Genomic DNA, 14,388 nt, shown 5'->3' on the forward strand with positions numbered 1-14,388 from the left:
TGCGTAATGCTCGCAATCCATCCTTGCTTCTGAGTCAGCCGGAGAGTCAGCCACCACCAGACAAGACTAGACAAGACTTTGCGCCATTAGACCCGGCCAAGACGTATTCAATAAGGTCTTGCAGCCTTTTCGGCCTTTTGCTTCTGAGTTCGTTCTTTTTTTTTTTTTCTTCCGTCTTATGTCTTGTTCTCGCATCTCCCCAGCGAGAGGGCACACCAAAGATGCTCTCGCATAACTCCCAAGCCTTAACCATAGGCTCCGTGGCCCTCGTGTTAACGACCCTCAGCAGTATTCCGGCCGTGAAGAGCATCGCTGCGCGCACCCGCCGTACCCTAACCGAGCGAGATGACCCCGCCACCGAAAAGGCCGCTTATCATGACGAGGACGGTGTGGCGACGGAGGAATCGCTTCTCAAGTTCTCGGATACCTGGCAGCGTGCCGCCATCATCCTGTTTTCTTCGACTGGGCTTCTTGCGACACTGGGAATTGCAATCTTGACCACATTGAACTCCCACACGAAGAACCCGCTCTTCGCGTGGCTTCAGTTCGCCATTTGGGTTTGTACACACCACAAACTTGGGGAAAACGTGATATTGGCTCGGTTTGGCAGCTAATGTCCTGTATCTTAGCTACTGCTTCTTTTCCAAGGAGCCGTTTTCTTCGTCGAGCCCAAATCGACGGAACGATACACTCTGGGTCATTTCGCCTTCCTGGGTAGCCTCTTCACGATCCTTGCCGTCGGCTTCGAGCTTTACAGCAATGATCTGTTTCGCAATAGTATCACGGACGATGAATTGTGGCTCAGTCTGACCACCGTTCAGCTTGCAAGTGCTGTTCTAAGAGCGTTGGCCAGCATCCTGCTTCCCCGTCGCCCGGATGTCTTTCACGACGGTATTTTGATCGACAGAGAATTCTCGGGATCCGCATTGAGCCGATATTCATTCGCCTGGGCCAGTGGCCTGCTCAACTACACCGCGAAGAACCGCACGCTGGCCCTCACGGATTTGCCTAAGCTTCGAGCCCAGACACGAGCAGAAACCCTCCATCCTCGCTTTGAGCAAGCCAAGCAGTCTCGTAAGACATGGCAAGCTATCGTCCGGGCGCACTGGCCAGCGATACTCTCGACCCTGCTTCTCACTCTGCTGGTGGGTCTTTTGAGCATCGGCCCACAGATGGCGCTTCTCAATATCCTAGAAGCCTTGGAGGCCCGAGGAAGCGGCGACTGGGACCCGCTGCGGGCAACATCCTGGATTATCGGCCTGGGATCCCTGATGATTATCTATTCGCTGTTTGAGGCTTGGCTGTTATGGGTGGTATGTGCGAAGCTCTTCATTCCCATCTATGCGGAGATCTCAGCCCTAGTTTTCGCCAAGTCGATGCGTCGCAAAGACGTCAAGAACGTCCAAAAGTCGAAGGAAAAGTCCAATGCGGAAAGCACAACAGAAGCTGGATCGGGGACCAAGGAGGAAGAGGAGGAGCTCGATGATGAGGCGGCCGTGAAAAAGACGCGACAGAGCATTATCAACCTGGCCGCCGTCGACGGAAGACGCATCACTCAATTCACCACATTTGCCTACCTCATCCCATCCTCCATCTTCAAGCTAATTCTCGGGTGTGGCTTCTTGATCAAAATCCTAGGATGGCGCAGCGCTCTGTCCGGCATCGCTGTTGCGGTCTTGGTCACACCTTTGAACTCCTTCGCAGCCAAACGCTACACGGGCGCTCAGGTCAAGCTCATGAAGATGAGAGATCAGAAGCTGGCCATTGTCACAGAGGTACTCCAGGGAATTCGCCAGATCAAGTTCTCGGGCCTCGAAGCACAGTGGGAAGCCCGGATCCGGGAGGCGCGAGAGAAAGAATTGAGCGCTCTGTGGAGGTCGTTCTTTTTCGACATCATTCTGATGGGCATCTGGATCCTTGGGCCCATTGGCCTCTCTGCAGTCTCGTTGACAGTCTATGCCATGCTCCATGGTGGCCTCTCTGCCTCGGTCGCATTTACTGCCATGTCCGTCTTCAGTTCCCTCGAGCTTTCCCTTGCCATCTTGCCCGAGATCATCTCCCAGGGCCTGGAGGCCAAGGTCAGCGCGGACCGAATCGATACCTACATGGCCTCATCCGAAAGGGTGATTACTACCATGCCCGCCGATGAAGTCGCGTTCAAGGATGCCTCGGTCGCATGGCCATCGGAGCAGGAAGCTGGAACCGCAGAGGACACCGATCGCTTTGTCCTACGCAATCTCGACCTTGCCTTTCCCAACCAGGGCCTCAGTATCGTGTCGGGTCGCACAGGGTCTGGCAAAAGTCTACTCCTGGCTTCGATCCTTGGGGAAGGTGACTTGCTTCAGGGAACAGTACATGTGCCTGTACCACCTTCCATTGAAGCTCGGTTCGATCATCGGGCCACGAGTGCCGATTGGATCATCGATTCAGCCATTGCCTATGTCGCTCAAATCCCATGGATTGAGAACGCAACAATCAAGGATAATATCTTGTTCGGACTGCCCTACGATGAAAAGCGTTACCGGAAGACTATCTCTGCGTGCGCGCTGCAGAAGGACCTGGAGATGTTGCCCGATGGCGATCTGACCGATATCGGAGCGAACGGGGTCAATCTTAGTGGTGGCCAGCGATGGCGAGTCTCGTTTGCACGCGCCTTGTATTCGCGTGCGGGCATCCTTATCATGGACGATATTTTCAGTGCTTTAGATGCTCATACCGGGCGTTATGTCTACGAAAACGCACTCACCGGTGAGCTTTGCCGGGGCAGAACGCGCATTCTGGTGACGCATCATGTTGGCCTGTGTCTTTCTCGCGCGGACTATTGGGTGGAATTGGAAGATGGAAACGTTCGCTATGCTGGCCCGGTCACTGAGGACAAACGCTCAAATCACCCAGGGCACCCTCTAAGTGGGGGGGATGGCGGTGATGTGATAGCGCTCATCGAAGAGGAATCCGTTGAACAGGTAATCTCCCATACTTCCCATCGGCGGCTTAGTACTGTACAGCAGGAGACGACAGCCAAGCCGGCTGCGGCGAAGAAGTTTGTCGAGGACGAAAAGCGAGAGGTTGGCTCTGTCCGATTTTCAGTTTACAAGGCCTATTTCTCTATCGGCGGCCACAGACTTCGATGGTACATCACGGCGATTGTATTTCTCGGTTACACTTCCTTCTTGGTCGGCAGGGTAAGCATCAACACGCACCTTCTTAAACATCAGTATATGCCATCGGACTTGGACTGACTGACATTTCTCACAACCATAGTCGTGGTGGATTAACGTGTGGACTGGCTCGTCATCGTCATCGCAGACCCATGCCAGCCTCAAACAGTACAGCATGGTTATGTGGCAACAGCCTATATCGAATGTCAACACAGCACCCATAGACTCAGACCTCAAGATGTACCTAGGGATCTATATCGCAGTCAGTGTGCTTGCATGCGTGATGGGCACCCTGCGCTTCTACTTGATCCTCTCGATGAGTGTCCGCGCAGCCCGCAATCTCTTCAACCGCCTGACATACGCCGTGCTCCGTGCTCCCATGCGCTGGCTGGATACTGTACCGCTGGGTCGAATCTTGAACCGTTTTACATCCGACTTTAATTCCGTGGATTCGATCATCGGATACCAGCTAGCCTTTGTGGTGACGCAAATGCTTAATGTCTGCGGAATCGTGGTGGCAGGCGTTCTGGTCAGTCCGCTGGTGATTATCCTCGCCGTGATCCTTCTGGTCGTTTGTCTCAGCCTGGCCCTGAAATACTTGGCGGGGGCGCGAGAGGTCAAACGCCTCGAAAGTACTGCCAAGAGCCCTATCTTCGAGCATTTCGGGTCCAGCCTGGCGGGACTAGTCACCATTCGCGCATTCAGCAAAGCAGATGTCTATACGGGCATGATCTACAAGAGGATCAACGCGCACGCGCAAGCCTGGTGGGCCATGCTACTGTTCAACCGATGGCTGACTTTTCGCATGAGCGTCGTTGGCGCACTCTTTGCCACGTTGACTGCGGCTTTGATTGTGAGTCTGCCAAGTATCTCAGCCTCGCTCGCCGGGTTTGCACTTAGCTTCGGGTTGCTATTCAACACGGCGATTGGTATGGCGCTACGGAGCTATGCAGATGTCGAACTCAGCATGAATGCGACCGAACGAGTCATCGAGTATTCCAAGATCGAACTCGAGAACCAGGGCGGCGTTGAGCCTCCCGCGGCGTGGCCTACCGAGGGTCGTCTGGAGGTCCAGGATCTGGTCGTAGGATACGCGCCTGATTTGCCTCCGGTTCTCAAGGGTTTAAGTTTTGCTGTTGAGAAGAACCAACGAGTTGGCGTCGTTGGTCGCACGGGTGCTGGAAAGTCGTCATTGACTCTGGCTCTGTTCCGAATCCTCGAGGCCCGCGAGGGTAAAGTCTTGATTGATGGGCTGGATGTTGCTAAACTTACGCTGCACAGCCTGCGCACTCGGCTCGCTATCATCCCTCAGGATCCGGTCCTATTCTCCGGCACTGTGCGGTTCAACCTTGACCCTTTCGAGGAGTATACCGACGGAGAACTGTACGACGCCCTGGCACGGGTACATCTCATTTCCGAGAACGAGGGGGAGGTCGCTACAGCTGCCGACCCCACAGGTCCAACGCATCGTCCAAACACAAACAAATTTACCTCGCTGTCTGCTCCAATCTCAGAAGGGGGTCTGAATCTGTCCCAAGGCCAGCGTCAACTGCTCTGCCTTGCGCGCGCAATTGTATCGCGCCCGAAGATCATGTTCTTGGACGAAGCCACATCGGCCGTAGACATGGAGACGGATGCCCTCATTCAGCAGTCCATCCGCGCCGAGTTCGGCCGCAACGATACCACGCTGCTGGTAATCGCGCACCGACTGAGTACCATCGCAGATTTTGACCGCATCTTGGTCATGGATGCCGGACGCGCGGTTGAATTCGGGGCACCCAAGGAGCTACTGGGGATCGAGAACGGGGTGTTCAGGAGCTTGGTAGATAACAGTGGCGAGAAGGAAGTGTTGGAAAAGATTATTCTCCGGGATGACTAGACAGCTGGGGTCGCCGGAACAGCGATGGTCCAGCACATCTGCTTTTTCAAGATCTGATGAAAGTGATACATGTATCTAACATCTAATGCTCATCCGCCTGGATTCACTCTCGGGTGTATTGCAAGACTGCGGGCATTAAAAGGCCAAATAAAAGCGAGCAGGAAGAACAATAGAAAGAACTCGAGGGGCTAAAGATCAAGATATCATGGCATTGAGCACTTCATATAGGTATAGCCTGGATTAGCTAAACCAGGCAACTATCTACAGGAGACAAAACAACGCATAAAACGTCTTATGACGATACGACCCCTGACCCCTGAACACTACAGGTCGCATGCATCCCCGACCTCATAACCAGCCATCCTCTCCGGCGCCAGCCCTTCTTGCCGTCCCGGCGTTTACCTTTCCCATCGCTGATTTCGGCGGGACTGCTCCTGTGGGAGTCCAAAGAAGCGAGGAATGGAGAATCAATGCCGGAGACATTGAGGAAGGCGGCGATATTCTCGATATCCAAGAGAAACGCGCGGTGAGTGGTGTCTTTATTTCACTATGTTTCGGGTCTTTGTGGCTCAGAATCCATTGCCAGGCACCCTACGAAGTCGCCCACTGACCTGACGACAACAGGCTACTATTACTTGCAGCTCCAGGACCAACAAGCCCAAGACCAAGTTCAAGGCGGCCACCACAACCGCCGAAGCACAAGCCAAAGCCGGAGGGTTTGCGACGAACACCAAGAGCGGCTACCCTCACCAGTACCAGAACAATGATAAGCTCAAGTGGAGGATCGAGCTATGTGACGCCTCGCCAGAAGGCACAGATATCAAGCTTCTGGAGTATCCGATCTACTGGACAGGAGTTAAAAAGAAGGCGTGGACTAAGGATAAGAAAAACTACAACCAAGGGTGCGATTGGAAGACTCCCATCCGAGTGGTATATTTGGATGGGACCGACAACGAAGTGGTCTACTGTGGTGTTATTATCTATGCAGGTCCAACAATCCGGTTAAGGGTTACTTTGTTAAGTGTTCTTGAGGGGCTTTCCCTTCCGCATTGTGTTCGGTCATGTTCTCGTTCTGATTGTTTTTGTTCTGCGTTCTGGAATATATCGATATCTGCCTCTTCTGGATTTCTCTTCCCTGCGCTGCGTACTGTATAGAAAATAAACATTAAGTTATATGCTGCATTCTTGGCGCAATAATTGAATTTCATTCTTGCCTCTCCCAGATTTTGCTTGTTTGATTTGCATTCCCGACCGTCTCATTGCCCACGTAATATATGTCTACATCAGCACAAGGCAGTAAATGCTTCTGCCAAGAGAATATCCAGCCTTACTCCAGTTTTCAGAGGTGCGTCGGCTTGGACTCACGGACAGCCTCAATTAGTGACCTACTTCTCTTTGTTCCTGTGTGCTTGAGTGCATAGCACATGGAAATATGTGCGCCTGGGATCTTGAGCCATTGTGGTCTAAGCTGCGTGGCCTGAAATACTCAGTATCAGCCACAGCCAGATTAGCAGAATCATTCTGCCCAAATTGTATGTATGAATGGAAATGTCCTTCAATTTTGTCCGCTTGAGGACCACAAGCTCCACCTCCACGGGGCACCTGCTGGCTACAGCTAAACCACCAGAGAATTAAGTCCGTTCCAATTCGGAAGAGGGATCTACATGAATGATTTGCACGCGGACAAGAACGAGAAAGGAGGCGGAATTACCGCTTCCCTCAACAAAAAAAGCCAGATTTATAGCACAATACACCCGCCTGCCGTGCAGCTTTGGGGGTATGACTTGCTAATCCATGAAGCAAACTGACAATAGCGCACAATCTACAAGTATCCTAACCCACGGGTTCTCCACCGGACTCATATAGTTCAATCCGACAGGATCAAACAAAATCGTAAAGCAAACACACCACCTTGATACTACTCATCGTGAGTATATAAAACCATTAAGTGCTTATGCAACCGGCGACCTCTCCAGCCCTCAGCTATCGATCGTACTGACAACCCTCCTCTCTCTGATCGTCTTTATTGTCTTCCCCCCAACCACATCTTTCTTACTTGTAGACCAATCCTGTATGTAGCCGTCTTTTCAGGACAATGCACCCAGCACGTAACCCTTCTCCTTTGGACAAGACTCTCTTCCACTTAAGCAGGAACTCTTTCTTATTCATGTAGTCTCACCTCGCGCCAGCGGCACCCACTTACATTCTCCCCTGAACTTATCGCGACAGGATATCCTCCAACTCTGCATCGTATGACACTGCCACGACCAGGGCAAGGATCAGGAAAAGTTGTATATGGGTTCAAACTGAATGAGCAGCATTCATCTGTATCCGGTATGTCTCATTCAGGCGCGCTATGTTTCAATTTTCGTAGTCATTAGACATGACGCGCAGATAGCAGGTAGACAAGACTTGAGAGATTACACCCAGGTTGCTGGGTCGGCCATCGGCAAGTGTGTCGCACGCCGGCCGGAGTGTAGATACTTCTCCGCGAGAGGAAGAATTCATGTTATCTTCAAGCAACTCATCAACGTGAAACCTCGGTGCGAGCCTACGTACGTGGTTCCTAGATCACAGTCGGGGAAGAAGAGTCAGCTGGAGGCCGCGAGGCAGAGATGCTACGGGGCGGAACAACGAAATCACGTTTTCTCCCAAGCATTCCCAACTTTAACAGTGTCTACAAGGAATGGCCGCGACACTCGCGTGCAGTTCCTCCAATCGAAGATCTTGTACATGATACAGCGCCCACTTCACCGTCCGTATTCTCGGTCAGCACCGTCTCGTGTATTTCGGTCGCCATGGGTTTATCCTTTGCCGTTCCGTGTTCAAAGGGGGCCGGGAGGACGAGCCACTCCAGCGGAGCTCAAGGGCTGAAAGATCGAAAAGACCCATCATAACCTGCCCCACGGGTTAAGCTGCTGTTGACTGCGGAAAGAGTACGTCTTTTCAAACCTCAGGGTGTGTGTCATCCCTGATTCTGTGGTCTGGACGCTGACGCCCTCCAGGCTTCCTCAGAGACGAACGGGACAGGCGCCGGAGCGACTTAGATCCTCTTCTTTTCTTAGAGGCTGAAGAAGGACAATGGGTGTGCAAACAGAGGCAGCAACAATAACGAGACGAAGAAAGATTGACCACCTCAGATATCCCCATCCAGTGTCCAAATCTGGAGCGTCAGAATGCCTAGTCTAAACGCACGCCTCGCCAAGGCAGGATCCGGGAAAGGGGTGTAACACTCCGGAGATGGTGAGAGCCACAACAGCCTCCAACCCCTTTCCAGCCCAGGTTCGCCGAGAGCGACGCGGTTTTCCTGAAACGATCATACGAACAGGATCCCTAGGAGAAACCGGTCTCAAGACTGGATTTGGCGTGGATGAAAAGGATTTTTGTATCAGATGTGGTAAACTGACGGCCTAGTTATCCTCAGACCTGACGAGGTTGTATATCGTGCTGCGTCCAACACGAGAACACACCAAGATTTGCCAGCCCCAACCTTGTCAATGCTGTTAGTGATTGTGGCAATCGAATCCGTGTTCGGGATGTCCGCTGTCGATTACTGGAGATAATCGTACAGGACACGTAGACGCCTCATTCAAACAGAGAAAGTCTTCTCTTGAGCAGGCACGTGGAGTCGACCAGTGGCGGAAAGAGCACGTATCCTGGTCAACCTCGGGTGCCCAGTGAGATAAATGCTGATAAATCGAGTTTGAGAGCACGAGATCAGCCAGTTAAAGACCAGGATCAGCCCCTGTTTCTTTGAGCAAGTGCTCCTCGGCGGCCTGCAGAACTTCGATCATCGACGCGTATAAGCCCTCGTCTTCTGACTTCCACATCCGGCCACCAGGAAACACGACTCGTCTCAAGCGGTTGACCCATGGCATTAGCGGCTTATAATACTCGGTGAAGAAGTTTCTCATCGTCCGAAAGAAGAGGTCCTCATCATACACAGTTGGTTGTCGCCAGAGTTTCCATTTTAAGGAAGTTTCACTAGTCGAATTCTTCCACAACATTCCCATGGCCCGGCCCGTGATAGTGGATGCAAATCCGAAGCAGAACGCAGAAAAAGGACTGCAAGTCATGCATAAAGCTGTGTTGCTCTCCCAGAAGTGCCCCGACCGCCATGAATGCTCGAGTCCCCGTCTTACCTTGGGCACCAGAAGCCTTGACCCGTGACCCCTTCACGCTAAGGTCGAGGTCAATGAGGAATCCCGGCCACTGGGCGTCGCTCTGCTCATTGACCCTCATATTGTTGACAGAGATATCCCGATGGAGTAGCCCAGCCTCACTGCGTAACGACTGGTGACCCTGGATGCAGCCCACGTAGGCCCGCAGAAGGACCGGAGGAGAACTTGCCTTGTAGATCGGCTCGCCGTAATCCCTAATCACCACTCGACGGTGAATCCGGTTGGACTGGGCGCTCCGGACCAAACTTAGCGATGCCGATCTGGATTGATGTCGCTTGCGAGACGAATGCGCGAGGCGGGCAGGACTGGAGGATCGCTTTCGGCCCACGATGCTGGTGCTACTGCGGCCTTCCTGGGGGCAGGTCATTGTCCGGGGACTCGGTGTGTCCGAGGACCGACCAGACCGATGATTGTCCGCCGTGGTGATATCTAGTCCTTTCCGAACATTGTGTCGAATATCATCATCGGTGCCTGACACCTGCACCGTCTCGTGATGGTAGTATCGAGCAACGTTGACCACCCCCAACTCGGTTGTCTCCTGCAACAGCTCACCCTCGTTCACCCGCTCCGTGTATTGCCGAGAGTCTTTCACAACCAGAAGTTGATCGGGAGAGCATTCCAGATGGACCTTCCAGCAAGTGGTTGCTCGACCGACTACACACGCGGCGCGCCGGATCACTCGGTCTATAATAAGGCGCTCTGTCCGGTTTTGACGTTGGATGTCGATTACATGCCGGCCTTTATCGTTATAGATGGTTGGATCGAAGCCCAAGTCCTCATCGCCTTTCCAAAGAAAGCCCAGAATTGTCGAGACAAACCGAAATGCGTCTTTATGTTTGTCGAACTTGTGGGATGCGATGCCCCCCAAGCGGTCATACTCCCAGATCCTCATATAGGGCCCACAGAGAGTAAAGCCTATAACAAAGCGCCGGGTATCTTGAGCTGCCAGGACCTCTCGCGCAGATCTCCCCAAGTCCAGCCAGGCCTTCAAGTGAATGTCGGCTGCGGGATTGCTTTGGTTAGGGTTTGCGCCTCTAGAAGTTACTTCTTACGTGAAGAATGGCCCCAATGGTATGTACTGTGTGCCTTGAGTGGTAGAGCCTTTGCTGACGTGACGAGCGGCAGACATTGAGATCACAGTTGCCACTACATTGTGGAACAAGCTACGGAAGACGTGGCCTGCTATCTATGGGTCTCTAGAGGCACAAAAAGTCGGTCTGCTGGGTCCTGTTACTCTGACGTACTATGCCCAGAAGCAAATTTGACCATGCTGTTCGTGCTGCAGTAGAGGGGAAAGTGGCTGTATGTATGGATTGGTTCGTTGTCCGTACATGTACGAGGCCGCCTGCCCGGCTGTTTAGCCCTCGGGTAACAGCACCTTAGGAAGGCTCAGTTACCGATCTAGACTTAGCAGCCTGACTCTCATAGACCATATCTGGTCTTTTGAGATCACGCCCCGGTGTGCTACCAGGAAAGAGAATTTAACACGGCACTCGCGCCAGTCCCCGCGATTGCCTTCTTGACTACACAGCTAGGTCGCCATAGAATGAAGCATGTTATGTGGTGCACATCCGCTGAGCAATAAGATGTCTAGTTGAGCATTACGATCTTGTAGTGTCACGGTATTCCATGCACATGGTGTAAATATAAATGCGAGGTAAAGCTGACAACATAGCCACGGGACGCGGTTGGGCTTCTGAATAGATGGCATCTTGTTCTGTTATGTCTTATGCATTCAAAACTCCATCAAGGTAGCTTGTCCAGGCCAGTTCCTCGCTTCATTGCTCGGTCCTAAGCGACACATATGAGCAATCAATCCATGTCGTTGAGAGACACGAGAATGGATGCACATGCTGGCACTACCCAAATTCCCGTCGGTATGTATTTGGAAACGACCTTCACCATGGAAGCCATAGCTCCGCGCCATACGGGACCTGAGGCTCCGGCCAGGATATCCTGCACAACCTGGCGAGCAAAATCGTCGGGTGCGCTCTTGCTTAAGACATCCTTCCCGGCACCGCGTATTTGAATCTCCGGAAGCGCCTTGTGGTAGAGTGAGCTCTTGGGCAGGGTCAGGTTGGCGTGTGACATAACATTTGTGGCGACGGTGCCGGTGACAAGTGAGATAACTCGAACGTTGTAGGGCTGTAGCTCCAACCGAAGGGTCTCGCTCCAAGACATTAGAGCAGCCTTTGAGGCGTTGTAAACACCTGGTGCAAAGTATCAGCGATAAATCCCCCCTCAAATCTACTGCAGAGGCTTGTGGGGGAAAGGCAGACTAGGCAGCGTCCAACTCGCGACGAATGAATCAGACAAATGACTACGGGAACTTTTCGGAATCGAGCACGAGACCCGGTCGATCCCCTCCCACAGTCGCTGCCCTCACGGCTGTGGTGCAGCCTTGCTCATTGACTACGGAACCACTACTGCGTATGCCGGAAGAGAATTATCCAGAGCTGGACAGGCAAATGCCACAAAGATCAGGAACTTCTGACGCAGTTTTAGATACAGCGTGGGAGCAAGTCTCAACGTGGTCTAGTTGCCTCGAATGGTCGCCCGCAAAGGAGGTTACTTTTATGCCGGAATCCGATTTTCCTATAGCAGAAGATCCACCACTCAGCCCAGATTCACTGGTTCCTGGGTAGGTACTATTACCCCAATACTCTGCTTGTCGGGACAGAAACCGGGTGTCCAGAACATGATTACTGATGGCCAACGAGTAGCTACCCTGCGCCGGAGAATACTGCACAGCGGCAGCAGACGGTGCCTCCCATCGTCGATGGATTCCCCCCCCCGGGTTTTCTTCTCACTCCACGGTTCAACTTGACCCACAATATTCGGTCAAGTAGTCATACCTCCGAGATTGCTGTGGAAGAGCAATCTTCGTGCTCATGCGTAAACTCTGCTGTCTTATTGCTAGATGAACTGCAGGCGCCACACCGTAACGGCGGCGGCTCTGGCGAGCAGAGTCTCGAGTGCATCCTCTCGATTTACCAGGAGGTGCTCACCCTAAGCAAGCGCATGATCAACTGCGACACTTGCCGAAGGAAGTCGGAGAATATGATGGTTCTTACTATGGTGTTGGAAAGATTAGCCATTCTGTGTAGGGAAGTGATTGATGCTTTTATCGTCCAACGAGGAGCCAGTGTCAATGTCAATGCCAATGTCAACCAGCCGCAGCGGTTGATCTTGGGCGAGTACCAGATCGAGGGCGGAGACTATGAGGTCATGATGGGGATGCTAGTGACGAGGCGCCTGTCGGAGTTGGAAGACCTACTAACCTGTATGAGGACGATCAGTGCCTCCACCCGCCGCCCTCACCAGCAGGCCAGATTGATGCGCGTTGGTCAGCATGTTGAAGACTTGTTTTCAAAGCTAGCATCTATCTGTCCTTCGGTCACCGAATGGAATGTTGATGCAAATCAGTCACGGCTGCAAGGCGTATGCAATTGACTCCACTTGCCACCAGAGCAATATCAGTAGCAGGTACCGTGTTTTGAGATATACGAAGAATTTGTTGGTATTTAGGACCCTATATTACTATACTATAGAGTATAGTGTATATGATATGTGATTGCAAACACTTAGACCCTACAAGAGCAGAAGAGGTAAAATAGTACAAGAACCGAATGCCTTCTGCACGGCCTAGTAAGATTCTGGCTGAATTACATGAAATCCGGAAATAACCTTTTTTGAATGTTTACCAAAACCATTCAATGAAAATACATAGCGGGCCGAGGGGGTAAGTTACAGTGGTTGTACTGCAGTTTGCTTCAGTTATATAAAGTTATAATAAAGTTGTATAAAATTCTAACTAATTATAAGTTTTTTAAATCTAGAAGTATTAATTTTTATATAAATAATAAATTATACTAAAACTATATTTTTTTTACTAGATCTAAAGTAGTTTTTATTAGAATAGATTAACCTGACCGTTATATCTTAACCTTAACCTGGCCATAACCTGGCGGTCAGGTTAAGATATAAAAAAATTTTAACTATACGGTTATAGTTAGATTAAAATATAACTATTATTTTAACTATTTATACCTACCAGTTAGAAAAATTAGATATAGCGGATAGATTAATAACCGCAGATTAATTAGTAATATATATATTTTTCTTATATAAATAATATATATGTCATAGATAACCCCTGTAACTATGGCGGATTATTAACAATCTATCTATATATTCTCCGTGTAATAGTCATAATATCAATAACTCAGACCTTCTTCAGTATTTAACTCCTAAGACCTTGCTAAACCTTTAGAATAGCAAGAATTAGTCTTAAAATTAATAGACTACTACTATTTTATATCTAACTGATTTTTTCTCTTTACAATTCTAATCTTTTTTTTTTAGTTATTTATAAAATACAGTATGTTACCGTAATTCTTATATTCCGATAGCAGTTCCGAGTTGGAAACTTTTTCTACTACTAATAATTTATTATCTTTACTATTAGATCCTTCGGTAGAGGATCTTACTGCAGTTAAAAATACTATTAGTCAGCTATAAGATTATTAGCAGTTAAAAAGATAAATTACCAAACTACAACAAAAAATTTAATATAATAATATTAAATTGGTACTAACTCGGCAACAAAAAACTTCTTTTTTTTTAAATAAATCTAAAATAAATATTAAAATCAAAGATATTCCGCAATTCGAACTTTTCTTTAATATTTAAAAACACCAGGAATAGTTCTATAATTTAGATTATAATTTTTAGAAAGTACTATCTAAGTTTTATAATAACTATTATAAAATTCTCGAGGCTGTAAACCATATAAGCGCGACTTATCAGCAGAAATAGTACTATTATCTTAAAAAATTACTACCAGAATAAAAGAAAAATATTAGTTATTTATAGTCTGCTTTTACTAAATAGATACTTTTTCTTATCCGAAATACTATTATCTTTGAGCCTAATATAATAAGCCAGCTAGAGCGAGCTCGACAGCAAAACAATTAAGATTCTTATAAATTTTATACTTATCTTAATACTTTAGAACAATATTTTTCTAAAGCTACTAAAAAGAAATATAGCTATACTTTTTTTATAAAATTATTTTCTGATTTTAGTCGCTATATTAAAGAACATGTATACCAACTGTCTGAAAAATAAGACAAGATAATATCTTTTACTACTTATTATTAGAATTTAT

General features: G+C 49.5%; 6 protein-coding genes across 6 annotated transcripts; 4 read left to right on the forward strand and 2 right to left on the reverse strand.

The window, feature by feature from the left end:
• The first annotated feature begins 178 nt into the window (after positions 1–178).
• BO95DRAFT_378812 (multidrug resistance-associated protein) lies at positions 179–5,395 on the forward strand. Its single transcript, XM_025583302.1, has 3 exons — positions 179–557; positions 630–3,182; positions 3,262–5,395. Exons 1-3 carry the CDS (start codon positions 222–224, stop codon positions 5,035–5,037), a joined length of 4,665 nt encoding a protein of 1,554 aa, XP_025447820.1. The 5' UTR covers positions 179–221; the 3' UTR covers positions 5,038–5,395.
• Positions 5,372–8,084, forward strand: BO95DRAFT_458651 (uncharacterized protein; the record flags this gene model as incomplete). Its single annotated transcript, XM_025588582.1, has 3 exons — positions 5,372–5,563; positions 5,662–5,967; positions 8,043–8,084. The coding sequence occupies 3 exons, from the start codon at positions 5,372–5,374 to the stop codon at positions 8,082–8,084; spliced, it is 540 nt and encodes a 179-aa protein (XP_025447821.1).
• A 937-nt stretch (positions 8,085–9,021) lies between these two features.
• Positions 9,022–10,110, reverse strand: BO95DRAFT_449087 (protein kinase family protein; the record flags this gene model as incomplete). Its single annotated transcript, XM_025587925.1, has 1 exon — positions 9,022–10,110. The coding sequence occupies one exon, from the start codon at positions 10,108–10,110 to the stop codon at positions 9,022–9,024; it is 1,089 nt and encodes a 362-aa protein (XP_025447822.1).
• Positions 10,111–10,213: 103 nt separating this feature from the next.
• Positions 10,214–10,483, forward strand: BO95DRAFT_458653 (uncharacterized protein; the record flags this gene model as incomplete). Its single annotated transcript, XM_025588583.1, has 2 exons — positions 10,214–10,289; positions 10,344–10,483. The coding sequence occupies 2 exons, from the start codon at positions 10,214–10,216 to the stop codon at positions 10,481–10,483; spliced, it is 216 nt and encodes a 71-aa protein (XP_025447823.1).
• A 547-nt stretch (positions 10,484–11,030) lies between these two features.
• On the reverse strand, positions 11,031–11,399 carry BO95DRAFT_458654 (uncharacterized protein; the record flags this gene model as incomplete). The annotated part of the gene is made up of 1 exon (XM_025588584.1): positions 11,031–11,399. The coding sequence occupies one exon, from the start codon at positions 11,397–11,399 to the stop codon at positions 11,031–11,033; it is 369 nt and encodes a 122-aa protein (XP_025447824.1).
• A 173-nt stretch (positions 11,400–11,572) lies between these two features.
• BO95DRAFT_320778 (uncharacterized protein) lies at positions 11,573–12,635 on the forward strand (the record flags this gene model as incomplete). Its single annotated transcript, XM_025581792.1, has 2 exons — positions 11,573–11,859; positions 11,942–12,635. Coding segments are annotated over 2 exons (981 nt in total), but the record flags the coding sequence as incomplete, so codon positions are not given.
• Positions 12,636–14,388: the final 1,753 nt, after the last annotated feature.

This window comes from Aspergillus brunneoviolaceus (genome assembly GCF_003184695.1).
Source record: "Aspergillus brunneoviolaceus CBS 621.78 unplaced genomic scaffold BO95scaffold_2, whole genome shotgun sequence".
NCBI classification, from domain to species: Eukaryota; Fungi; Ascomycota; class Eurotiomycetes; order Eurotiales; family Aspergillaceae; genus Aspergillus; species Aspergillus brunneoviolaceus.